Source organism: Homarus americanus, unplaced genomic scaffold, assembly GCF_018991925.1.
Source record: "Homarus americanus isolate GMGI-L3 unplaced genomic scaffold, GMGI_Hamer_2.0 scaffold56333, whole genome shotgun sequence".
NCBI classification, from domain to species: domain Eukaryota; kingdom Metazoa; phylum Arthropoda; class Malacostraca; order Decapoda; family Nephropidae; genus Homarus; species Homarus americanus.
The window spans coordinates 8,961,273-8,989,228 of record NW_024734940.1 but is presented as its reverse complement, the minus strand read 5'-3'; the positions used below and the strand labels follow the sequence as shown (position 1 = coordinate 8,989,228).

The 27,956-nt window shown below is 35.6% G+C and overlaps 1 protein-coding gene across 3 annotated transcripts; it reads right to left on the bottom strand.

Annotated features, from left to right (window-relative positions):
• Positions 1 to 85: 85 nt before the first annotated feature.
• On the bottom strand, positions 86 to 27,495 carry LOC121870619 (ubiquitin carboxyl-terminal hydrolase 24-like). 3 transcript variants are annotated; one of them, XM_042372464.1, is made up of 19 exons: positions 27,307 to 27,495; positions 26,564 to 26,691; positions 25,745 to 25,880; positions 25,058 to 25,199; positions 22,482 to 22,601; positions 17,299 to 17,513; positions 16,217 to 16,222; positions 14,816 to 14,926; positions 13,311 to 13,453; positions 11,960 to 12,107; positions 11,121 to 11,355; positions 9,401 to 9,678; positions 8,900 to 9,065; positions 8,304 to 8,490; positions 7,569 to 7,789; positions 6,825 to 6,890; positions 3,095 to 3,185; positions 2,661 to 2,908; positions 86 to 1,278 (listed from the first exon to the last, which is right to left on the bottom strand). In XM_042372464.1, the coding sequence occupies exons 1-19, from the start codon at positions 27,393 to 27,395 to the stop codon at positions 1,126 to 1,128; spliced, it is 2,883 nt and encodes a 960-aa protein (XP_042228398.1). In that variant the 5' UTR covers positions 27,396 to 27,495; the 3' UTR covers positions 86 to 1,125. The 3 variants fall into 3 exon arrangements, with proteins under 3 accessions (XP_042228398.1, XP_042228400.1, XP_042228399.1); XM_042372466.1 differs by having other exon boundaries at positions 9,401 to 9,666; XM_042372465.1 differs by lacking the exon at positions 16,217 to 16,222.
• Positions 27,496 to 27,956: the final 461 nt, after the last annotated feature.

Sequence of the window (27,956 nt, the reverse complement as noted above, 5' to 3'; positions counted from 1 at the left end):
AAGGGCAGGAGGAGCATTTGGATTTGTCACAAAGTGATGGAAATGTTGGATCCTCTTCAAGTACGGTGAAAAGTAAATGTCCAGCTACAGTTTGTTTTATCTTTATTTAAACCTTTTATCCATGTTTAACAATGTTTCATTACCCTCCATGTAATGGAGATACATGTTTGTAAAAAACTTCTACCTGTACAGTAATCAACTTTTCAATTTTTCTTTTTTACTCACCAGATTTAATTACTGTCTTTATTAAAACTATTAAAACTTTCAAAAACTGGGAAGGTGAGATATACATTACCTGTAATGCACACTGAACCATTTCTCTGGTTATGTGCCAAACAAGAAACAAAAAAGTATGATTATTATAAGAATAATTCAACTTTAGCTGTATGAAAAAGGTTACTATCATATGTGCACAATAAAACACTGTGATTATTCAGCCATGTTCTACAGCTTTGTACTCTTGCAAGAAATGCTAAAACAAGTTTGGATAAAATATATTTTATGGCACTTTTGGTATTAACAGTACTAAGGACTGGACACTCAAACACTGCGGAAAACGCTAATCACAAAGACCTGTCTCGTGAAGGACATCTTTATACAAGGATTTATTCTTACCATGGAAAAAATACATGATAGTTAAACTCAATGTAATAACCAAATAGGAGATAATGATGAAAACACATCAGAACTTCATTAAAATAAAGTCATAAAATATGTAACACCGGAGAAACTGAACGCTTCATTAATGTGTGTGTGAGCGAATAGTACAAGTTTTCACATATAGGGACTCCCAACCCTTAATATCATTTTACACAGAGGTTAAAAATCAATCTCAATCACAGCTGTTTTACCCAGATAGGGAAGTTTTTTGTTTAAAGACGAGTATTATATATGAGAACATTTAGTCCAACATTTGAAAGACTGTATCTTCTCTGCGTAAGTATTTAGGTATACAGTGCATCCATTCATGCAACCTTTAGTTGATTCCTCACTTAATTGGATGGGGGAGGGGAGGACTTTTTCTCTTTGAGCCACCCCACACAGTGAGAGATCACATCAAGTACTCGTAAAGAAATAGCATTTGGGTAAAAGACTAATCAGACTTTGGTCACATTGATTAATATTTCAAGGGTCAATGGCATCCAAATCCTGGGATGGAGATGTATCATGTTCAGAAACACTTTCCTTAATATCTCCAAGCTCAGTAGGATCACATTCAATTTCCATCTCTGTTGATTCCAACTCACTTAGCAGGGCTGTGGCCTCCTCCAGTGTTAACTGAAACAAAATCAAATATATAAATAAGGAATAGTTGCAATGAATGTACTGAAGATTCCACACCGAATGCTGAACCATAACTCCTTTGTAAGGAAATAATGGAAATAAAAAGATACAAAGACACCATAAAAACAGCATTGTTCATTGATAAGTACAGTATGCTAAAGGCAACATTTGTTTCTCAAGGGTCAAGCAAAGTCACTAAGTTAACAGTACTATACAAAGGCAAGGTATCTTGAGGAGAGGGTATGGTAGTAAGAAAGGGGAACAAAGTGAAGATACAGTACAGTTAGATATGTAAGGTACAAAGACCATTAGAAATAATATACAGGTAGTTAATACTGACCCCTTCACTCTATCACAGAAACATGCAATAAAGGCCATAAAGAAGGAAACAGGCAATGACTATAATACGATGAATTTATATATGCTTGATCAGTTTTACAATGTTAAATACTAACACCATTTACTCCTTTGCAATGGCTAAAGATCAGCTTTATGATGGTTGCTACCCAATTGCTTTTCCTGCACGTCACTGCGATGAAAAAGTAATGTGCAATAGTAACTTGCAATATTCCGATATGATGACTTGATGACTCGATCTCGGAATTGCGTAACATGAGCGACCCACCTGTCCCCGGTGACTGTCAGTCTAAGCAGTTGAACTAATTCACGTTGTCCAGAGGATGGTTTGCATGTGGAAGAAGCTATTCTTTGTACATAAAATAATACAGTATACTGTACCAGCAAATGTGAGAAATAAATAAAATAAAAGAAAACATACTGGGTTGCCATTTGGCAATCTTGTCACTATGCACAAGACAGCAAAGCCTTGAAGGAATGCCATACTCTCCCTCCCTCACTCTCTTGTGCTAGCTCCCACACACATAATAAATGTTTAATCCCTTACATTTTTGACCTTATGATAATAATATTTTTTATTTTTGCACATTCTGCATGAAAAATAACAATAATGCAGCTCACAGCTTGGAAGGCTGAGATACTACTTTGAGAGTTTCAGACACAGTAAATACAGTTCACTGTACTTCATTCTTGTAAACAAACTCAAGGGTAGACAACTTGCAGAGTGATGATGGTAATGGTGGTACTGATGATAATTTTGACTGAGTGGGATAGGAATGGTGGTGGGGATTGGTTAGAGGTGGTGCTAGAGTGCACAAGGAATTATGGTAAAACTTAAGATTATTTTTGAGGTGTAAATAAAAATTTTATCTGATAATAAGCCACACCTGCACTACTGCCAAACATTTTAGGAAAAAAGTGCAACTTATATTCATCAAAACATGGTACGATTGTTTGGCTAATAATAAAAGTTAACAACAGGTTTTATGTGTTTCTTGGTTGATAAATGTTCAACTCACCTGTGCACTTGTTGTGCGCTGGAAATTTTTGGTATTAGAATCCTCATTGCTCATTCCTGTTACAGTTGAAAGAGTTGCCGAGTGATCGTCCATTTTCCCTCGTAGCCACTCCACAGCCCACTGCCAACGAGCCTGGGTACGAGTGAGGTGATCCCGGGCTAATGGGCATCGGGCCGAGAGTGTTACTACCAGCTTGATACACTGGTAAGCTCGCCTACTGTCGTAATCTTTGTTGGTTCCGATCATATCTGTTACAAATAAGAACGAAATCTATATAAGTGCAAATGCTGATGTTCATCCATTCAAAATTCTTAAGAAAAGAATATGATATACTTAACATTGATTTACATTAAATATAAAAAAAGAATAAAAAAAGAATACTTACCAACACATAGTACATTGTAAAAAAAAAAGCAAAGAAAGACAATCCATACCTAAAAGGCCCATTATGTTTTCCCCATCTGCAGTCTGAAAGCCTTCCAGGACAGCAGTAGTGCGACTTGGCTGTAAGGAGTCACTCACATTCTGAAACAAGAAAGCTTTAATTAGTACTGTAGCACTAAGATAAACATAGAGAGGAGGAGGAGAAAATAGCACGCAGGTAAATTCTTCACTCTTCCCTATACTGTAATGTACCCTCAACTTCAATACCAAGTTTCCTTAAATTCTACATTAAACACTTCACAACAATAAACTGTGAATATTACCTTGAGTCACCATGCTAGATCATACTAAGCCCACCACATCTAAAATAACTTGTATAAATTACTTATAATCATTCATCTAAAATTACCTGCCATAAAACTACACTATTTCAACTATTTAACTTACACTATCTCAGTCACCCGCTCATTGTTATATCTGTGTGTCCACAAATCTCCCCTATCAATCTCTCTCTTGTCATACACTCCATATGCCCATGTCACCTTAATATGCTCTCATCCATTTGGCTGTCCAAAGACTTCTCGACCATAAACATTCGTTCTCCATCATTATAATTCACTATCAATCCTCAGACTTCCTATACCGATTTACATGTTTGTCAATCTCTTGATCCATCATGACAGAAATACTAGTTTCAGTTCCTTTATGCAGTCTTCTGACATACACTACATTCAAATTCGTCCTATTTAATAATGCCCTGTGACCACAAGATCATAAAATGAAAGTGTTATGATGGAAGCAGAAAACTATAGTGGAACCTTGATAAATCGGGAGGGGGGGGGGATTAACACTGCTTATCTGAACTGTTTAAAGAAAACCAGTTGTTGTTATGTTATTACTGCACTTCAACAACTAATGTCTTTATTGAGTATAACAGGGTTATTAAATGACTATTACATCAACAAAAAAAATATACGAGAGAATTCTCTGGGTTGAAAATCAGACATAAAGTCTGGTTGTCAACAACTGTTTTCACAGAGATGATCGTTATTCACTGCAGTGTTATATGTAAGTAACCAGAGAGTTTGTCTTATGAATAAAGAGAAAACTATATACTGTGGAAGACAAGTGTATATCTGGGAGGGGAGAAAGGGGGGGGGGGAGAGTGCAGGTGGGTGGCCCCCTCCCCCTATCTCCCTCAAGCTACCTTTAACACGTCTTTATTTAATTTCACCATAATTTTCATGTAATTCAGGTTCATTTGGTGCCAAGTTGATAAAATATTATCCTAAAAGAACCAACTTTCCTGAAAAAAAAAAAATCCCACACTCAACACCATGAATCGCTTGTTTACAAAGGCCGAACAGCTGATAGGCTTAGTTGCTTACTACGGCTGTCTTCAACACTTACTAGAGTACAGCAGTGTATTTATCATCACAAAATAAATACTATTGTAATGTATTGATCACCACTTAATAAATACTAATGTAATGTATTTATCATCACTTAATAACTACAGTACAGCAATAGTGTAGTGTACACTGTATATTACACTGTACAGTATAATGCATTTGCATATACCCTGGTTTATTCATTAGTTGTCTAAGTGTACAAGTAGCCAAATCTTCATATCAAATTCTATACAGTGTGCTATAGTGACCCTGTTGTAAACTTATTTGCTGAAAGCTTTGACACGCAAATGTATCCCGAGTGAATACCTTCCCATACAGTTTATCCTTTTATTTTCAAGTTATATTGCTAATTACATATTGCATTCTTTTACTATTATTGAAGATGTTATGTTAATCATGATGAACCATAAACCATAAGAGACCAATCATATGAGAATATAATACTGAATCAATAAATAAATAAACCTGACAAATGTGGTAACACCCAATCAGCCGCAGCCTGTTTAAGGGGAGCGTCCGGCTGAAAAATACGATGAAATTTGGAAAATTATGATAAACTATTCAGAAAAATTCCTGAGGAAAGCTGTTGCCTACGGTATGGCTCTCTGCTGACATATTTTGATTGTGTAATTCATAATATTTATATACTGCAGGTATGCATGATTGTTCTACACTCCCCCCCCCAATCATTTAAAAGACCCTTCTGTTTATGTAGTAAAAGCTGTATCTCAAAACGAGTTTTTCTAACTTTCAAATCCCTAAGGCTCGGCCACTTATGGGCCAATTCAAATAAAACAATTTTGCATGGCCGAACATATAGACTTTCTTTATATTTGGCTTGGTTTATTATTGGCTTATTTATCTTTAAAAATATTTGGAGAAAAAAATGGTAAGTTAGGAAAAATATTCATGCACCCTAAACGAAAGTGATAATTAGAAATATCTATATGACACGTTCAAGAGGAGTAAATTACCTATGCTCCACATGAATTTCAATGTAATCTAGCGAGAAGTTATGGAGAAGTAGGGAAAAATCAGGCATCAGGGATTAGGGACTAGGGAGAACCGACTCAGGGGTATAGCAACAATGTATCTGGTGTCTTTAATTGCTTACAGGAAATTGATATTGACTGATCAATTATTAACTAATTATGTGCTTCAGCCAGACACTTCCCTCAAGGCGACGGCAAATTGGGCACTTATCCTCCCAACATGTTGGCCAAACACGGTCTGGCCAGTAAAACAGAGACATTTGCGTCACACTGGGATGTTTTGTTGGTGCGTCTGCCCAACGCAACAAAAACAACAACAAAGCATCTCGACGAGGTTCGCCGTGGATCCCGTTACTAGAGTTGAGGCCTTGCAGGATTGTGCTATAGTTCTTCAATTGCTGAAGCAAGTGAGGCATCTGCAAAAGCTAAATTAAAGACAATGGGCGCCTCGTGAAGCTAATTTACATGTGGCGGTGGCTGGCTGGTCAAAAAAGACCCTGAATAATGATTTAATAATACTAAAGAAGTTTGAAAGTGACGAATAAATACAAACATGTCACCGTTTTATGTTATATTTTAAATTATTATTGTTTCATGATTTATTTCGATTTTTATTCAAATATTCAACACCTAATATGAAGCTCATTTGAGCACTAACCAGATCAGTAAAGCTCACCGCCAAACTGTTGTCCATTTCTCGCAACAGCCGAAATCCTGCTGCTTGCTGGGCCATCAGGCCAGCGGCCAGCAAAAACGGCCAACATGTTGGGAGGAAAGTGCCCAGTGCCTTTACATACTCAGTGTCTTAGTTCTCATTAGGCCTATAGTAAATCTGATTAGACCACTGTACAGTATTCAGTGAATAAGTGTTTTTTTCATAAGATTTTTTTTTTAATCTTCCCCATTTCATAGACTATGTACTGTACTGTACTTAATTACCCTTTTTTTCCTGGTGACCAGAGCACCTCAGAGAGTCCGAAAAAAGCAAATTCCGATTTATCACGGTTTTACTATAAAAAACTCGGTAGAGAAGTTGAATGGAAATGATATACTGTGGATTAAGAAAGAATAACAGTCATCAGATTGACAGGTGTGGTTGAGCGACAGGAAAGGCAGCACAAAGTTTAGTACCAGATCAGTGATGCAACAAATGTTAAGAAATTTAGTACAATGGATGTATGTGAAGAAAAACATAAAGGCTACAGAGTACAAGAGGCATTCATTATAAATATCTTGACTGGAAACAATGTACAGAGTCTTGATAAAGAGGAAACTATATACTGTACTATATAAATTAAACCTTATAAATTTGGTTTTAGTTATAATAAACTACACAACAAATAGATTCTGAGAGTAATAAAGACCAAACATCTCACCAATATCTCTAGTATAAACTGAGAAAGATTTTTCAGTACATTTGAAGGCGGTTTAGCATACTCAGTCTGAAATAGAAGAGAATGATGTGTAAATAACATTAAAAAAATTACATAATTTCAAAAGTTACTGTATTTAGTCATTTACTATCAATATTCTTATAGCTAATACTCAGGAAAGGGGACCCCAACACTGGTCACTGTATCGAGAAACTTATCGGCTAATAGAAGAAATTCTATCTTTTGCTCCTCAATCTAACAATATTTTCACACACACACACACACCAAAAACTCTAAACTACAAAAACTTAAATATGTTTGACGTGAATATCAGTTGTAACAATGAATCAAGAAGACTCACATAACTTCAATTTTCATACTCAATCACTTTACTCACCAAGATGTCTAGTTCAAGAAACTTTTCATCTAATTATTTTTCCTTCTCTCATCAAATATCACTGTGTATATTAAAATCCCTAAACCTCTATATTTCTGCTGCACTAGTCATTAATCTTCACTAGCCTGTAACTTATCACTTATAATACTACATGGATTCAGATGCAAGATTACGCACAGGAGTTGAAACAGATAATTACAATTTTTATTTATTCTTGGCTGTTATCCATTCACCTTACGATCTCAAGTATTGTTGCAAAAACATATTCTTAATTTTCCATTTAAATAAATTCATACCAATACCTAAATGGTAATACAATATCAGTGTATAATATGAATGACCTTCCTTACCATGACTGCAGTTAACAAAGCACTAGTGAATGAAGAATTCTCTGTTGCAGCTGCTGTGAGTGCCAGTGTCAGCTGAGGAATGTTGCTCATTATTTCTTTGTAAGCCATTACAGCCTCCTTAAGCCATCGAGCCTGTTCCCCACCGTACAGTGCCTGAGCCACCTCCGCTGGCATCATCAACTTCTTTGTTTCACTGTCAATCTTCTTTTCGACAGCTGAATCTAATTTATCAAAATAAGAAAATGATATTCTTCATAAGGGTAATTGTTGTTACATTCATTACAATATCCAATCATTATCTCACTAAATGGATGATGTAATGTAACAAGATGAAAATATGAGTCAAATGAAGAATCCTTCAAACTAAAGAGCGAGTCAAATGAAGAATCCTTCAAACTAAAGAGCTGAGTTATTAAAAAAATCTTAAATGTGGTTACATGAGGACTCTTCAACTCAGTAAATTGTAAGAAATCAAGGATTATGCAGTGAGGCTGATGATTTTTTTTTTTTGAGAGAGAGATGGACAGATATACAGGGAGATGAGTTGTGAACAAAAACCACCAAGAGTAAAAGTAATTTATGTATGCAAAAATATAAAGAGACAAAAGCACTGTGGATGGGGAACTTTATGAACAAGCAGGGAGAGGTCTCCACCAATTGAACCATCCAGCAGAAAAGATACAGTATACTTAATAAAAATATATATATATATTTGTGATAATAATATTACTGTACCTGTGTTTTGGTGGGGAACCATATCACATACTGTAATCAAGGTTGAAATAATACAGTGCAGTGGACCAAAATCTTGAGCTTGCAATGATGACCACCGCCGCTTATCTAAGTCTGTTGCTCCCAGTAGGAAACTGAGAAAGCTTGAAAACCCACCCAGGTTGAGGATCTGTTGACACTGGGCATTACCCTGTACACAACATAATTCTTTAAGTACCTGTGCATCTTTGATGAGCTATACAGCATAAGATAACCACAACCTCGGCAAGTAGTTTGCTTGTTAGGATGTGACTGCCATACCCTACCATAACATGAGAATAGTTTTTGTTTCAGTCATATTAACACCACATCCACCTCTTAGCCTGACACTTCAAATTGCCATTTCCTAAAACCTAAATTAGCCATTATTGTGTTATTACCTTTAGAACTTTTCTTATTCTACATTTGTTGTGATAAAAATCACAAACCTGAGAGAGTAATCTGGGTAGAACAGACTTCAGAAGGAACAAATGCACATGCCTGGTGTATTTCCGGTATATGTATCTATCAATCTTAAGTGTGAATGTGTATATGTAAATTACTGTATGTGTTATATTTACCTGCTGGCAGTAGCAGTACAACAGTGAGAAATATTGATAAGAGTTCTTGACAGCTGCTGGCACATCAGAAGCCAGGAGTGACAGGAGGTGCTTTATTATGTTCTGCACACTGTGAACACTCTGAGAATGCTCGTACTCTGCTTTGAAGATGGAGCCTAATAGGTTGCTGTGAAAGAAAATTTGTATGATAAAGTAAGCTTACAAGGATGGTATTTTAAATATATTTTAATTAAAAGAAATGTCAATCCAGCTGAATGGAAATTAAAAGATGCAACATTCCTTTGAAAATGCTGTAGATATCTCCAAATACTCATATGAATGAAAGGGTTTTGCATAATGGAAAAAAATAAAAAGTGCTTGAAAAATCTACTGGGATATGTGCTTCAGGACAATATGTTCAGGAAAGTTTATTGAATATATTAGATAAAGAAAAATTAGTTGAATCAGACAATGACCATAGATAATATTCAGAGTTCTAAATGCAATACAGTAGACACTAACCTGAACTGTCCTCGAATCATTTTGTTTGAGCACTCTAACAAAAGGGGTTGGATGTGTGCTCCTCCATCCTCAATCGACATGTAATTCACGGCCCAGCTACATGCTTCCCTGGATTGCTGGACAACAGTGTTGAGCAAATGGACCCACTGGTTGATCACCGACTCCTCTTTATCTTTGGTTCGGAGGTACGTGTTCAACAGAAAGTTCATTCCTAAATAAATTGCTTGGACAAAGAGGGCACCGTTGCTACTAGTTTGACCATTTTCCTGTAAACCAAACTTAAATGTAAAAAAAAAAAAAAGGAACCATGGCAATGTAGGAATCAAATAAATTTTTAATGGAAAAAGTAAAATTAATTTAAGACATTTATCTTCACTATAGTATATCTACTACATATCTCTTAGAAAAAGTTATTTTGATTAAGAGCCATGACAAGAAAAATAAACTTTCAATATTCAGAAATGTTCTATGATTAATAAGAATATAAGAGAGAAAATCACTGGTACAGACACTCCCTGGGTTATGGAGGATTCAGGTTATGGATTTCCGAGTTTAAAGATACCCGGTATACCATTTTTGTAGCTACTAAATTGTATTTGTGTTCCGTGCTTAATTTTTTATAATTATTTTGATCTACAGTGTACGGTACTTATCTTTATTTCCTACGCTTCTACTGCTAATATATGAGGTGCCAAAATGCAACAAGGTGCCAAGTGCCACCCCCCAAAATTGAGTTATAGGATTATCTGCACTCCCCAATCTTTCCTCTATCTGCAGAAAAACAAACTGTCCCAGTAGCACAATATTTATAAGGCTGAGAGCCATATTAGTGAAGGTAGATAAAAGTGTCTCTACAGCGCGTGCGTGACCTGTGCCCCAAGGCAGACTGAGGGTAAGAAGAGGGCAAGTGCCCGCGGCCCCCAATCACAGCTTCTCTCACTCATAGTGACTCATTATTTTCCATTTTAATAGCTAATGGGAATCCTATTTCTACAAAAATGTCTTAGGAATGCTATGTAATAACACTTGAACCTTCTTTTTTATATTTTCCAACTGGCAGAAAAGGAGGGGGCGCGGGCCATTGAGAGAAAAATAAACAAAACAGAGGAGGGTGGGAGTGAGGGCTGGTGGCACTTTTTGGTGCTTGGCCCCTGGTTGAAATATTGGTAATACCTCGTATTGTTTGCTTTATGCCAACAGTACAATGACTTTTGACTTTCTGGTGTGGTCTTAATACATTGTTGCTTCCATGTAATGAAAATTATACTTCAACAATGTATATTAATGAAACTGCAAACACTACCCATCAAAAACAATGCAATTTTTACAATAAACAATCTTTTCAATTAATATGACACTAGTAGCTGTAAAACCAGCTTTAAGAGCTCTACACTGTACCACTTGAATTAACTAAGATCTTCATTGCTTCAAAAGTTACATCATTTTGAATTTTCACAAACTTTAAGAGCATTTTTCTCGATTGTGATTTTTGGCACTTGGCACCTCATATACAGGGTATAGTATTTTAATTAATAAAAATGTATTGTATCAAGTAGTTTAGTGATTGTATATACATTATATGTACTGTGTGTGTTCAATGATTACCTGTGCAAGGGTCACGTTTGGCTTATGGATAGCCTTCAGGAACAGAAACCCATCTGTAATCTGTGTCTGTATTAATTCACTCCCCAAAAATAATTTATACCAAGAAAGTTCTTACCAAATTTGCTGAGCACAGTTGCTGTACAAAGTAGTAGTAATCGTGAGAGAAAATATCACGATTCTTAAGAAAGGTGAGGTTTTCGTGTGTGATGGCAGACAGGATACGTGGAGGAATTTGTTCACGGAACATTCCTTGTTTTTCTCCCTGCTGCAGTAGATGACTTAACTCGCATAAGCTAGTTCGGGCTCTCCTCTCACTGCTCCCACTTCCAAGAGACAAACTTTTCCTTGCACTGGAAATTAGAGAGAAAAGGAAAAATATAGAAGCTAAATATTCAAGCTATTTAATATCACCAGCTTTATCATACACATTTGGGTTATTAACATGATACACATTTAATTTTCCCACAATTAAATTCTTTTCTTACTCACAGTCCATACAAAATCCTATGATGGAAGTATTCTCTCGGTTTGCATATATTCCAGGTTTGACCCTGTGCTTGCACAACTCTCCAGTACAAATGTTATCATTAGCTAAATATGTGACTAGTACAAGTACTGTACAAACTCAATGGTTGAAGTAACCACATAAGACAAAAATTTAATACTTTTTCCCCAATTATTTTTTATAGGCTAGATTGAATACACACGAGACTCTATCCTAGATGAAACTATAATAAACTTTTAATAACAACACAATGACTCTTTTCAACACAAAATTCATCAAAGTAGGGACTTAATAATGTTTCAAGCACAATACCAAGTCTCTGATAATTAATCAAACATAATCTATCTGGCTGAGATACTGTAATTATTCTGAAAGGAGGGGATAAGACCAAGGTGTCAACAGTCAGTTAAGAGTTACATATTGTTCCAGCAACAAAGAACAGGACGCACCTGCTGGTAGAGGCTCTGAAGGACCGGGACATTACCCCCACCTTTGGAGTTTTAGGGGTTTTGGGGGTGGCCAAACGGTCATCCATGCTGTCATATACAAGCATGTAACCATTCCAGTATCTCAATCGATCTTCAGGTAGAGGATTTGCTAAAAAAAAAAAAAAAATTTTTAACCTACCATAACAAAAAAAAATATTTTACAAAAAGTGTGTTTTATAAATTTAATCTTCAATAATGATGGTTGAAAAATCTTGTGATAAAAGATGAGAGGCATTTGGAGATTATTGGAAGTAATATAAGTTTGTGAATAATGACATCACTAGTTATATACTGTACCAAGCATTAAAAGAGAGGGGAACTACATATACTCCAGTATTTTAAGAAAAAAACAGTTAATGGGATTACTGAAGTACAGCTACAGTACAAGAGAGCAACTCAAAGTTGTCAATTACCTGAATGCAAGTTTAAGAATTCAAGAATGAAGTGTACAGTGGAACTGAGAGTTGTTCATGCTATTTCACACAAGAAAGTCCTTATGTTTAAATGATACAGTAAGTAATAGGGGTCACCTGAAGATTAGCCCCTCCCAACTTATTCCACTTTAAAATTAATCAACCAAATGCTGACCTAAAGTAACTTAACCTCCTGGGTAACATTACGGTGTGAAACAAGCTGGGGTGGTTAATCTTTGAGTCATCCAGTAACAGTAGTCAATTGTTAATAGCTTGCACAACACATACATGATCTGACTGAGTTTCCTTGTCTTAAGAAAGTACAATGTAACACTAGGGTAGGTTTCTGGTTTGAAGACAGAGAATGAAGAAGAAAGAAAGCAAGTAGGATAAAAGAAATGCAATAATGTCTGCAAATGAATAGTTAGATGGACAATGAGGAAAAATCTACAACATAAAACTGAATGGACATGAGGTTAACTACCTCTGTTTGTGTTCTTGCAAATCTTCCTTACCAATCAGTAAGGAAGTACCGTACTGTACATCACAAACTCATCCTTTGGCAACTTTTTTATTGCTGTGTAGAAACCCTGGAGTTCATGGCAGAGTATAAGATATCAGCAGTCAAGCCCATTGCATATTTCAATGATTTGGTATACAGTATATCATTGACTCAGTGGGATAAATTCATTTTTTAGGTCAGACCTTTATCATATCTCTACAGAAATGATCCCCAAAATCTCTATCAAAGTTCTCCCCAAATATAAACTTCATAGAGAATTCCCAATTGCAGTTTAGTGATCAACATATATAAAAATATTAATGATTTGAAGTTAAAATTTCCTGATGTGTATTTATGTCACTAAATTGAAAGAGTTACAAACATCATTTGTACTTACAAGAATCATAAGAGACTTTGGCTTTGTATGTTCCCCCAAAGCATTCTTGTTCCAGAAGAGCATCATTCATCTCCACCTGTTCCACGCTGGTATCATTAAACTTGAACCACTGACCTTTGTTGGGATTCGTCAGTGGGTCTCCTCTGAAAATCAGGGAAATGAATTATATTACAATCGCTAAAATGCAATGAGCCCATAATTTAACTCGAGGAATGTAGAGGTTAAAACACAATCCCCTGTAGTTTTATTACCTAGAATAAAAATAAATAAAGTTGAGTCATTTTATGGTTGAGGGGATAAAACGATTGACCTGTGAGATATCACAACTGAAAATCTCTTATAGTGTACTGTACAACAAAAATATGCTGGGATTTCATCAGACGGTGTCCTACTTACTCTAGGTCTAATCTATTGTAGTCCATACCAGTAACTGTTACAGTTATTAATTTACTGAGTACTTATGGCAGACACATAGTTAAATCCTTTGACTAAATGGATACTGATAAAAATTACCGTAATGATTGTATAACCTTTGAACACTGTATAAGTTGCTATAAAGTTGACAGTGACGAGGCAGGTAATATCTCATTATTTACAAGGAATAAATTTGAATGTGACATTGCACCCAACACTAACAGAAGAGAATTATCTGTTTACATAACATAGTTTAGCATCATAATAGCTGACAAGTAACTATTTTGACACATACATTTACACACATACAGGTAAACACATATACAGGTATACACACATACATGTACACACACATGCAAGTGTGTATAAATGGAAGTCAGGGCTAAACAAAGGTACTCAAACTATTCAACCAGGAGCAAAATCGTAGCAATGGTTTCAAATTAGACAAATTTAGATTTAGGCATGAGATAAGTAAACATTAGTTTGGAAATAGAGTAGTGGATGAGTGGAACAAGTTACCAAACATTATCACTAACTAAAATATGCTGGATAGCTTCAAACATAGGTTGGATGGATATATGAGTGATAGAGGTTGGGTGTAAACAGGACTGCCCAGTATGGGTCAATAGGCCTGCTGCAGTTTCATCCATTCTTATGTTCTTATACACATACTGTACACACACACATATAGGTACACACACATGCAGGTACACACATACACACACCAGTTAGGTTTATAATACACTCGTCTATTTCTTACTCATCTCCTTGTCACCTGAGTCATAGGAGCCACATTTTGGATGTTATTGTCACGTAACACTCCTGACCTTTTCCCCTTAAAATTAACTGCTGGGACATAAACACTGCAACTCTTGTCAATCAATCGAGTACAAAGTAGATTCTTTTGTACTTGACCACCACTGCTAATGCATTTTAATTTGGCAACATATGACCAAAGCTGTTGCGTCGCCAGGGATGTAATTATCACAATCAATTAACCAATCAATTATCCCTGTGAGGCTGGTAAACTCCAGTACTGTGTTAACAAAGATAAATTCTAAAAAAAAAAAAAAACCCAAACACTTAAGTACCTGCGGTCCTTAATGTAGGAATAATAGTGTCCAGCACTTGCTTGTCCGCTGTGTACAATAACGCCAACAAGTTCATAGATGGCTCCTTTGTGCCTTATTCTTGTGTTTATCCTGTATAACAAAAAATGTGATCAATTAGAGAAATTAAATTTTTTTGGGGTATCGTCACTTCTTTCAATAGTTTTTGTGAGGTGAATTATGTCACAAAAACCTGAGAGGTAGGAATACTGGAAATAATAGGGAGTAACACAAGACACATGTAGAGAGCGACAGGAAAGTGTTGAAACAAGAGGTAGTAATATCCACACACAAACTCTTGGTCAGTTCCTAAATTTGCATGCAGTATACAAAGTGAATATTAAAGTATTCACACTGTACAGTACAGTATTGTATTTTCATTACAGCGCCAGAAAACAGAACCACATGATTAAACAAACAAGCCTCTGTTGATGGAATAAAAATCATCTTTGATAGTAATGTACTGTAATGAATATTCTTATAATGATTCAAGGTTTCTTCTAATTACAATACAACCTCTATACACCAGATTTTGCCTTTTTCGGACAGCCCAATGTTCATCAGAAATATTTTAAAAAGTCCGAAAAATCCAGCATCAGTCCAGACAGTTAGTGTGTTAGTACGTGTGGTTGAACGTCTGTGGGTGTCGCATGGCACATGTCTCAATTTGAGTCCTGCCTTCACATGTATCAGTGTGCCGCACCTCGCTACCTACACTAGTTTACGTGACTTTTTATGTAGAGTATATACCGTCTTTAATGCAGATAGAGTACTTGAAGGTTTTAAGAAATGGGTAAAATAATGTAGAGTATGTAATTTAAGAAATGGGTAAAACTAAAAAATAAATAAAAATCTTATGAAAAGAACACCACCTGCTTTCTGAATACTGTACAGTGGTCTAATGCTGTAGGCCTAATGACAGCTATGAAGTTCAAAAGCTATGTCACGGCGACTGTAAACATTCGTCAGGTATATTTAGTGATTCAATATTATTTTCTCGTATGATCAGCCTCTTACGGTGTGTAATTTATCATGATTCATGTAACATGTTCAATAATTAATAGAGCAAATACAATACTGCATATAATTTGTAATTTGACTTGAAAATAAAAGGATAAGCTGTTTCAGAAAGTATTCACTTCCTGGAGGGAGAGATTACAACAGGAACACTATACTGTATAACATAAAATAGTGTATAGTATTTGATATGGAGATCCTTCCGAACAACATTATTTATTACCTTTGAGTGATACATGGTGATTTGATTTGACTACATGTACACTTAGACAACTGATTAATGAATAAACTAGGGTATATGCAAATGCATAATACACTACAATAATATTTACTAAGTGTTGATGAATACATTACAATACTACTTACTTAATGCTGAAGACAGATTTTGTGGTAAGCATGAGAGATAAAGAGCACTGGTGAGGAAGCTAGGACAATCAGATGTTTGCACTTTGTAAACAAATAATCAGGAATTTAATACGAAGCAATGACTCATCTAGGGTTGAGTGTGGAATTCTTTCTTCGGGAAAGTCGATTATTTTACCATAATATTTTATCAACCTGGCACCAAATGAACCTAAATAACATGAAAATTATGGTGAAATTGCATAAAGATGTGTCACAGGGACCCTGGGGGAGGGAGGGAGTGGGAGCCACCCACTTGTGCTACCCCCCGCCTGCTGCTACCAGATATACTCTTGTATCTCAAACACAATATACCCTTACACTCTTATTTTTATCTTTATAGTACAGTACAGTATACAATTTTATTTTTATTCTTCAGGCAAATTCCATGAAAACACTTGTCGACAACCAGACCTAATTGTTGAGGTGCAGTAATTAAAATACAACAACTCATTTTTTTAAGCCATTCAAATACCCGGTAAGCAGTACAGTATCATCTCCACCCCCCCCTCCCCACCCCCCACAGATTTGTTTTTCCGGACTTTCGCATTTTCCAGACTGGGGTCTGCTGCAATTAGCCCAGTGTATCAAGGTACTACTGTCTAGAGATTCAAGGTTTCTTATTGTTATAGCACTTCCTTAGTTTCTTCCATGGTTTTTATACTTAAAAGCCCTTCACACACACTTCCAAATTTATTTCAAGACCATAGGAATACTGTAAATGAAGAAATACTAGTGGGTACAGAAATAACTCAACAGTAAAAATATTTTTATGAAATTTTTTTTTATGCAACATGAAGAGTAGGTGACTAAATTGCAACGTTAAGACAATTTGTACACCAAATACTCCTTACCTTCAATTGGGAACTAAACAAATGCAACCTTACACTACGGTACAGTGAATATTTTAAACCTACATAAATCTCCCGAGAAGTCAGTTTTTTTTTTTATGAAACAAAATTAAAAACTTATTACTATAAAATATTTTAAAAAGTACTCAATTCATTAGCAAAAAAATTAAATATAAAATTTCCCTTTACACTGACCGTGGAGCATGTTGAGAGGTTATACCAGCCTTTCTGCCTGGTGTGTGGGGGCTGCAGGTAGCTTGTGTATTTACCACTTTTTGGGAAAGTAGAGAATCTTTTGGATCAGGGGATGGAGTAGCTCTTTGGTCACTATCACTACCGCCACCAGGATCTTCTTCCTGCTCAGCCAGGCCTTCTGCTGTGTATGCACTCATATCCAGAACCCATGGGAACTGTGTATGGACAATGAAAGAGTCAAAATACAAGTAAGAAACACACAAAGATGGGGAAAGGAAATACAAAATCAAAATACAATGATCCCTTGGTTAACGATTTACCTTCCATAAGATTCTTAAATTCGGTTAACGAGCAATCCCTCGATTAACTAGTTTTTTACAAGCCGACCTCAACATGTTTTCGCTTGCATTTGGCGGTCCACCAGCTGTAGTATTAGTCCGCCAATACAGTAATCGGTTTTAGGGCTTAAATTCCTTACTATTTTAGTAAATATCAAGAAGTTTATACTATTCAATAATTTTAAAAGTTTAATATTAAATTTTTTTAGTCATTTTAACAATTATTGAACATAATTGAAGGTAAAGAAACTAGCTTCTGGCGCGCCATCCAGCCTGTTAACACACAAACAGGCGTTAGTTTCTCTCTCTTTTCAGTGGAGGTAACATATTGCTTGAGACTCTCTTCAACTAAACGCTTTTTTCTGTGTTTCCAAGCAAATTATTGGTCATTTTGAAATTTATTTTACATATTGACAATATATAATGCAGTGCAGTGTTGATTTAAAGAAAATAATCTTGAATTACACCAAGAGAACTAAAATTTTATGGGTGAAATGGTGCCATTGGGTGACTTCTCTTCCACCCCAATGCCTTCTCTTCTCCCTTCTCCTCCATCCCCATTCTAATTCCCATCACCATCATCATCATCATCATCATCATCCAGGAGCCTTCTACATACACACCTCAAAGTAAGTGAACTTTTCTACCATTTTTGTTGAATTTAGGAAATTTTCGGTGAGCTGGAACCAATTACCCAAAAACCCATTGAAAAAATGGTTTCGGTTAACGAACTTTTCGGTTAACGAACGACCTTCTGGAACGGATTGAGTTCGTTAACCGAGGGGTCACTGTACTGAGAACAATACTGCTGTCATATGCAAGTGACAAGCCATTCTCAGGAGTTGAAAGATACCTGTAGTTAGAATGGGATAAATTATGGCAGTAGTCATGCCAATTACTTATTTCAGGTATCCCTCCATATAAATATAAAAATATAAATAAATAATCGTTTAGTGAATTTTCATCTCTCAAATAACGACAAATGGTAAAATACGGTTCAGTTCTCCATTGACAAAATAACCCCCAAAACACGAAATCGGTTCGCAAACAAGAAAAAACCCTACCTAACTAATGATAAATAATACACAACTACAGTACTGTAATTTACTACTACAGGTTGAACCTCCCTAATCCGCTACTCTATTGTCCGGCAAAATTTTAGTTTGCCGGACGGCTGCTAGTACCCACCAGCGCTAGTATCCATGGTTCAGAATACCCTTTGTTTACATCTGGTCCTCGTGGAGTTTGGTGCATTCCTTGGTATTTCAAGTGTTTCTGTAATATTTACTTGTTATTTACCCTTAATATGCCTCCTAAGCATATTTATGTTATTATTTCATTTACTGTACAGATATTTTTTCTTCTTTACAGGTGAACATCACCAATTTACCGTAACTATTTTGTCATTCTAAGTGCAGAATGAGAATTATTGTTTAACTATTTTTGTTTATTACAATTACACTGTACAGTAGAACGTGGATATAACAGGAGATATGTTCTAAGAGAGGTTACTTCAAACCGAATTCCCACTAAATGGAAGTGTTGTTTAAATAGAATAATTTAGTTTGGTACTTGAGAAACACAAAAGACTAAAAAGACTGAGTCTACCCAGATGCACCTCAGCCCTTCTCCTAGAAAAAACAAAACATTGTTTTTTGTAGTATTAAGTTAAAACAAACACTCATAAATCAACACAGATAAAATTAAGGGATGCAAAATGGTCTGTTTACTGGCTGGGACGATGTGGGGGGGGGAGGGTTGAGGTGAAATGTTTGACAGTTGATGACAAAGTCTAGTGCTTATTTATTTATCTGTCTTTAAGAGTGACTTTTAAGTTTTTCTCTTATAAAATATCACTAAACTGACATGGAAGATTATAATTAACATTGCTGGAATTCTTATAAAATAATGTAGTGATTAATTTGAATATAAACATGCTATAGCTCGCATTAGACATAATTTTTTTTTTTTCCTCTTGTGCAAATTATATGACGTTTATATTCAAATTATTCGCTGTCTTGCAAGGATTCCAGTAATACAAATTATATTCTCGTAAATTTAGTCTGTGACATTATATAAGATAAAAACTTTGAGCCTAAAACACCAAACCCTGGCTGGGAAGATGGAGGGGGAGGGAGGGAGGGAGGGAAGTGACAGTGGCATGTTTAACAGTTGGCTCCAAAGGTCTAGTGAAGTATTTACTTGTTTATTTATTTCCTTTAGATTGAGTTTAAGTTTTTTGCTTATAAAATGTCGCAGAAGTGACCAGGGATAATATAATTTACATTGATGGAATTCTTATAAGATAGTAATTAATTTGAATATAAACATGGTATAGTGTGCACTAGACAAAAATTTTAGTAATCATTTAGTACATTATTTTGAGTACATGTACAGTACAGCTTTGCCCTTAGGACAGTGTAGCGTGCCCAGAGAAACATTAGGCGCAAAATTTTAAATATGATGCGCCAGAGTGGCGCATGAATAATACTACCTGTATGTATTTTACAAAGACCACCTGTGGTTCGGAAAATTCTATAGTCCGGCACTGGTCAGGTCCAAAGGGTGCCGGATTAGGGAGGTTCAACACTTTAAAAACATTAATACAGTGGTCCCTCGGGTAATGAAAGGTTCGATTAACGAATTAGCTCCCATAAGGATTTTCAGTTCGATTAACGAAATCCTTACGACAAACACGTTTTGTTGTGTGCATCAGCTTATCGGCTAGTCTGGCAATACAGTAATTGGTTCTATGTCTACATTCGTTTCCAGTGAAGTAAATTATCAAGAAAGTTGGTCTCTTGAAAATGTCTGCATTTTCTATATTAAAATTATTGGTCATTCTGAAATTTAGCTAACATATTGATAATATAGACAGTACAGGGAACAGTTTTTGTGTGCCCATCAGCTGATTGAATCACCCAACAACGCTTCTCAGTTTAACTTTATTTACAGTGGATTGAACATCAATTTTGTTGGTCTTGAATCTTTTTGCATTTTTACATTAAAATTACTGGTCAATCTGAAATTTAGTTAACCTATTGATAATATACAGTGCAGAAATTATTATGAAACATGAAGAAGGCATTAGAACCAATGCACTCTGTAAAGAATATGGCATGTCATCATCGACTGCCTTTACAATCTGTTTGATATACTAGGTAGTAGGTATTAGGCAGCTACCAAACAGGGAGGTACTACCGCCTGGGAAGATATTGGAAGCATAATGTGTTGTCTAACGGTAGACCCTGCTGCCATATGGCATCACGAAAATGTTGACCAAGTCTCAGGTTGCTGATCTGACTTTCTGCCTCATTTACACACAATTGCAGGGTCTCAATTGTTTCTCTTACTATTGACAACACAACATACATATATTGTTCCTCACTTTTGAATTTTTGTCATTTTGTATTTCTTAATGGTTCTTTATTATAATAATAATAATAATAATTAATATTATTATTTATTATTATTTCCCCAGGCCCGATGTGGGTCAGTGATCTGTGCCTGGGTGGGCTAATCCCTTATATATATACTATATATATATATATATATATATATATATATATATATATATATATATATATATATATATATATATATATATATATATATATATATATATATATATATATATATATATATATATATATATATATATATATATATATATAAAAGCTGCCGGTAATACGACATACACACCTCAAAGTAAGTTAAAATACAGTACAGCTACTCCCAGACTTACGACCATCCGGACATAAACCGCCTCGGTCATACCAAAATTTTGTCAAATTATGTATTTTCGAGTCCCAACGTCAGAGATTGCGTTGTGTACTGGCAAAATTTTTGTTTGTAATTCACTTTAAAATGGCTGGCAAGCTTAAAAGTAAGTTTTGTGGTGCTGAGAAGAAAAAGAGACACCCATTTTAGATTTTCTACGTATTATTTAAGCATTTTCGACTTACGACCTGGATTTGGGTCCCTAACCCCATCGTAAGTCGGGGAGCAGCTGTATTCTATTGTTTTTTATTTATTATTGTACAGTACTGTATTTAGTTTATATTTAATGTTTTGTTAATTCTATTACTGGTATACAGTACTTTGTATGTACTTTTTCTGAGTTGGAACCAATTACCCAATATCCCATTGAAGTAATAGATTCGGTTAACGAACAACTCTGTGGAACGAATTGTGTCCGTTAACCGAGGAACCACTGTACTGTACAATACTACAGTACCTAGATGAAAATATGCAGCCAAAACTATTAAAGAAAAGCTAGATAAAAGTTTTACACAGCCGCCAGCAGTGCCATTTGTATAGATACTGGCTGCTTCATGCTGGTTGCCCTCAAGCATTGCCACAGCAACCAGCCCAGCTGCTTCTGCCTACCCTTAACAACACTCTCTCCCCTGTTCACACACACAAAGAAATGTTTATTCCATTTGTTTTTGGCCTTATGATAGTTATTTTTTTTTACACATTCTGTATGTTGGATTGTGTGTGCATGTAACTGAATGAAAAATACATGGAGAAAGTTACGTTAATATTACCGAAATTACAAATTGAAAAATAACCACAACAAAACTCCTACCTCAGCCTGTTAGGGAGAATGCTAGGGGGATGTGGCCGCCCAATCTGACTCCTGGGGGCAAGCGATTAAATTTTTCCTGGGACCGAAATTTGTATAAACGGGGGAAGTTTACATAACACCAAAAAGAGGTGGAAATTTAAGAAATTCTATAAGCAAATTTTTGTATCTCAAACGTTCACATATTGTGGGATATGGGTACTAATATTTCTATATTGATAATTCCCTGAATACAGATGACCTTTGTTGTTACTTACTTTAAAGTAGTCGTCAAACTTGAGTGCTCTAGAAGCTTCCCAGTCATAACCAAATCTCTTTAACTGTATAACCAACACAGGAGGTAGCGTCTTGACACAGGTTCTAATGAGGGCTGTTCTCTGAAAATATATCAAATGACATTGTAATATAAAATGTATGATAAAAAAGAATTCCTACATAACTGATGAGCATAATAAAAAAATTAACTAGCACAAATCAGCTACAAGTACAGGTTGTACCTCTCTAGTCCGGCATTCTGTGGTCCGTAAACTCCCGTGGTCCGGAACGATTTTAGTTTGTCCAATAAGTAGATAGGCAGCTATTTTTTTTTTTTACTTATCTGAATTATTATTATTATTACAGGAGTATTAAATTTTTGCCCCTCAGGCCCCAATGTGGGTCAGTGACCTATTCCCGGGTGGGCTAATCCCCTTAAAAAAAAAAGCCACAGGAAATTAAGGTTTGTTTACATCCGGCAGTTCGGCTGCTCTCTCTCTGCTTGTCTATACAGAGTACAACATTTAACCCTTCAATATATATGAGCAGTAAATAAGTGTTGCTTTCATATTCTTATGTAGAGTAATGACGATATATTTTCACATGTGCACACTTACATATGAGCAGTCTCACTTATTTTTTTACCATTAATGGTTAGCTACTTATATTGTTCCATTTATTAACATTAAATAACATTACAGGTACTTCAAGCAACCATATTCATTTTTTTACATTAATTTTACTACAGCTAAACTCAGGGTCTTATTTTCTTCAGTTTTATATGTAGAACCAATCAGTCACTGGTTTCGTAAGCTTTAACATAAACAATGCCGGCAGCCGTCTCGTCTCCTCTAATATTCCACGTATTATTAATAAATTGTATTGTTAATTTTGCACACACGTACATTAATTCAATAAAAACAAATTCAGAAACATTAATTAAAATATATATGAACAGTAAATAAGTGTTGCTTTCATATTCTTATGTAAAGTAATGATGATATGTTTTCACGTGTGCGCATGCGCACTTACATATGCGATCTCTCTTTTCTTTACCATTATCGTTAGCTACTTCTATTGTTCCATTTATTAACATTAAATAACATTACTTAAAACAACCATATTAATTTTACTACAGCTACAACCAAGGTCTTATTTTCTTCAGTTTTATATGTAGAACCAGTCAGTCACTGGTTTTGTAATCAACGAATACAATGCTGTGTCATTTCCTAGTGTGTTTTAATATTCTACGTATTATTAATGAATTGTATTGCTCATTTTGCACACATAAACATTAATTCAATAAAAAAGACATTCAGTAATAAACAATAATGAATCTTTTGTACATAAGAGAAATGACGCTGTTTACACGATTATGCACGTCGTCTGCACGTTGGCGGGCCGTTCAAACCCGTCGAAATTCAAGTTTCCGCCGTCAAAATTTTTATTTATTTATTTTTTTGTGTTCCAATAAAATACGTTAAGAATTAAAAACTCGCGAAATTTGAGAAGCTACTATACGACATTTAACCCTTCAATATGTCTTCAAAGAGACCATGATGCAGAGAAAGTGGTGCTCGTGCTTCCAGGCATAAGCACAAGTCACTATCTATCCAGGAAAAGGGTGAATTTCCATGGTCCGGCACAGGTCAGGTCCCGAGGTTGCCGGACTAGAGAGCTACAACCTGTACTGTACCAATGTCACTAAAAAGCACAAATGAGTGTAAAGAAACATACACATAGCACAAAAGGTGTCGGCAGAAAACATATTTACTGTACTGTATTCAGGTGCATGTCACAACCCGTCGCTGATCCAAAGTCAATGACAAAGGGAAGAAAAAGACAGGCACACAGATATTTTATTCCATGACAATTAGACAAGAAATTACCGAAATAAAATTTATTAAAAAAATTAAAAGGTGAACTTGTCAATGCCAATAAGAGCTACCTGGTATATTGGGTTGAGTAACATTTGAGAAGCACATGAGATGGAGATAAGAGGTACAGAGCATTTGTCCAGGATAGTGCTAAGTAAAGTATGTAATGGCTTTAGCACTGGGGTATGGCATAAGCTCTGGCATTTTGTATGTAAAAAAAAAACATGTACATGTATTAACTTTCCCTGGTATATCAATATACATACAGTGTAATTTCAACATTATTCCAAATTACCTTGCACATGGCAAATAACATTATTCATCTTCACCCCTAACACCCTTATGAACAAACAATTCCTCCTCACTCTGACTTATACCTACATGTACAAAAACTTGCCTCCATAACACACACTATTCATTAGCGCCCTTTAAATATTATTTCCATTTGCCAATATTAACCAGATTTCCATTTTTTCCTCCTCCACAAATCTCATAAAAAACTCATATTGTCTTATCATCTCTCTAGATACATTGATATTTTTACATCCCACTACTTTTCCTCTTGAAATACCAGACTCATTTTCAACAGTCTAGTAGCAAAATATTGCTACACAAGAACCTTACTTGAACTGCACATTTGCATTCAGAAAAAATAAATAACTCAATAAGCAGTTACAATATATACTGTATACAGTAATTACCTTTACACTGCACTTCTCACAGTAATAGGCATTATCACCCTCCAGGAGCTCCCCTTTAACAAACTGGTCTAAGGAGTCCTGTAGATCATGGCACTTTGTGACAGTGAGGTTCAGGGCAAAGAATGGTTCCTCTCTTTCATATCTGGAAATTGAAATATGACACACTATATAATAAATTAAGCCTTTCACATTTTCAGCTGAGTGATGAATAAAATAACAAGAAATTTCTTTCAATAAAAACACCGATGACTAAAATTTCAAAACATCTATGCTGTCAGTTAATGAAAAGACCACGAATTACTTGAGTACCAGTATAAGTGATTCATTCAAAGGTGTAAACATGCATAAGTTTAGTAAACAAAGGTCATCTGAGGGTGATACACCTACTTGGTCCGAGTGATTGGATGAATGGATGAATACACAAACTCATCTGAGATGAACCAACAAGTAGACAGTTGCACAATAAATATCCATATACAGAACACCCCCAATAAATTGGATGAGGATGAATTAATCTTTCACACACACACACACACACACACACACACACACTCTCATACTTGCTCTCATCTAACTTCCACTTTCACTGTGCAATACTAAATTCTGGATGGGGAGAAAAAACTAATATTTAAAATCTCTTCTACTTTCTTCCATGAATTTTGAAAAATCTGATGGCAACAAACAAACCTGTGAGGACAATCCTGGCATATTCTTTGGATGGAGTAAACCCCTTCAAATCGCTGTGCAAATACACTCTCTTGCCGTTGGCTCTTCAAATAGTCATCAATTTGTTCTGTCAATCTTGTATAAAATTCAAATGCATCTAGAAAAGAAACACTGTTAAAGTGATGTATATCTGTGAAGAGTAAAAACTAATTCACTCACATTTTTGCTAATATTCTTTCTAAATGCTAAGAACCTTTACATCACCTACCATTCTTCACATGAAGGCAACACCCCAGTAAGAAGAATTAAAGCAATCTGGTGACTAGATATGATCCACTGGCTTGCTACATGCCGACAATAAACACTAATGCTCTCCACAATCCTTGCTGTGTCACACATTTGAACCTGCTTCTCAGTCTTGGAATCCAGAACAATAACATTGTGTTTGGGAGCTCTACATACTTTGACATTAAAAAAAAAAACAAAAAAAACAAAAAAAAAAAACATGTAGTTAACCAATGGTGTAGGTTTAAACCCCCATAGAAGAGACTACATTGGATTAAAAGATGGCTTGGGATAGTTATGAATAATGACCATATTAGCACCTAGTTCTATACAGTATTACCTAAATGGTTTAGAAGTACCCAAAGAAGAAAATTATGCCAATTCCATTTTACTTGATCTGCAATAAATAGTACCTTTAGGCTATAAATTGTACCAGGGAATGAGATGACACACTAGGGCAAAGGCATCAAGTCTAGCATGGCACGCATACCACTCTCAAAGGAGTAAAACATAAATCAAACAAATAAAAAGTAGAAAGATAGAAAGATGACTGACCTTGCTGTTCCCTGACATTAACTGGCTGTCCATCCATTCTAAAGCACTTCCAAAATTTGTCTGGTACATAATACTGAAGTTGAGATTCCATCAGATGTCCAAACACTGTCTGCAGCTGATAGAACAGACTGAAAAGATGAAAGTGAAGTGTTGACCAAGGATAAGAAACATAAGACACCTAAGATCTGCATCAATAAATATTATTTTGCTTAGTCTATCCTTTTCCTGAGGTCCTTGGTACGTTTGATGGCAGGACAAACGATCCAGACTGACAACAAACCAACAAGACTTTCAGGAAATTAATGGTAATCTTTAAAATAAGTCATTGGAGAAGGTGTAGCCCACTGCCATAAGGATGATTAATACCTGAAGGATTCATGTACTCATCCCTTACAATTTCACATCAAAAAAATTTTGCAAAAAGACTACCCGGTTATCACATTACATTTCAAGCAAATTAGTACTAAAGGCTGAAGTAGTTTCACCACTAGTTTATATGAGGTTTCTGCAATATAAATTACTGCTTCTAATATCTAAAAAGAAAATTAGTATTAATTTATAAAAGTTTCCCATTCTGGACTTACTCAAATTGACAGCCAAGTGGAGGTAACCTGGAGGGTCACAGTCCCACCACTTGCAGAACAGGATTTTGTTGAATCCACTTTTGAGGTGTATAACTAAATTCTATGAGAGAAAATACTGTAACACAAATAAAACATAATTCACAAACATTACAAATTTACCTTTCTTCATTCTCATCATCACTACAAACAGCCAGAATGTCCTCAGGTACTCCTGGAACCAAGAAGAGGTGCTGAAGGACTGAGTTCATGTAACAAGTTGCCCCTCCGTTCTTGAGACCCACGTAGCCACTGCTGCACCTTCCATCTACAGCTGGTGCATACTAGGATGTTGATAGACAAAAAATGACAACGTTGATTATATGTTGAAAGTCTGCATGCTATATGGACTAAATGAATTATATATACATACATCTAATGTGAGATCGTACATACTTACATGTCTCTTTGTCTCAAAGTCCCAGCAGGTTTGAGCAGTGCATGGGCACGAAAGCTCTTCATCATCCCTGAGGTCATCGTGCAGGGTACTTGTTGTAGCACAACGTCAACGAGACGTGACTCAAAAGACGGGGATTTCTCTCATTCACTTCACGTGCTGTGAATGAGGGATTGGACCGAACTTGTCGAGAAATAACCTTAAGTGCCCGTGGAGACAATAATTTAGGCCTACCAGACTTAGGTAATGGAGCTGGTAACTCGTCCTCTCCAAGGTCACGGAAACGTTTGACAAGATTTTGAACAACTCGTAATGCCACACCAGTCTGAGCCGAAATTTCTCTCAGTACATGGCTCGCTTTGTACAATGCAATCAC

What these genes read in the sequence shown, in the direction of transcription:
- LOC121870619 (XM_042372464.1), bottom strand. Translation starts at nt 27,395, where the DNA reads ATGAACTCAGTCCTTCAGCACCTCTTCTTGGTTCCAGGAGTACCTGAG. An exon ending in GGTTCCCCACCAAAACACAG is followed by an intron (nt 7,790 to 8,303) that starts GTACAGTAATAT and finishes TTGATAAATTAG; the next exon opens with ATTCAGCTGTCGAAAAGAAG. An exon ending in AAACATAATGGGCCTTTTAG is followed by an intron (nt 2,909 to 3,094) that starts GTATGGATTGTC and finishes TATTTGTAACAG; the next exon opens with ATATGATCGGAACCAACAAA.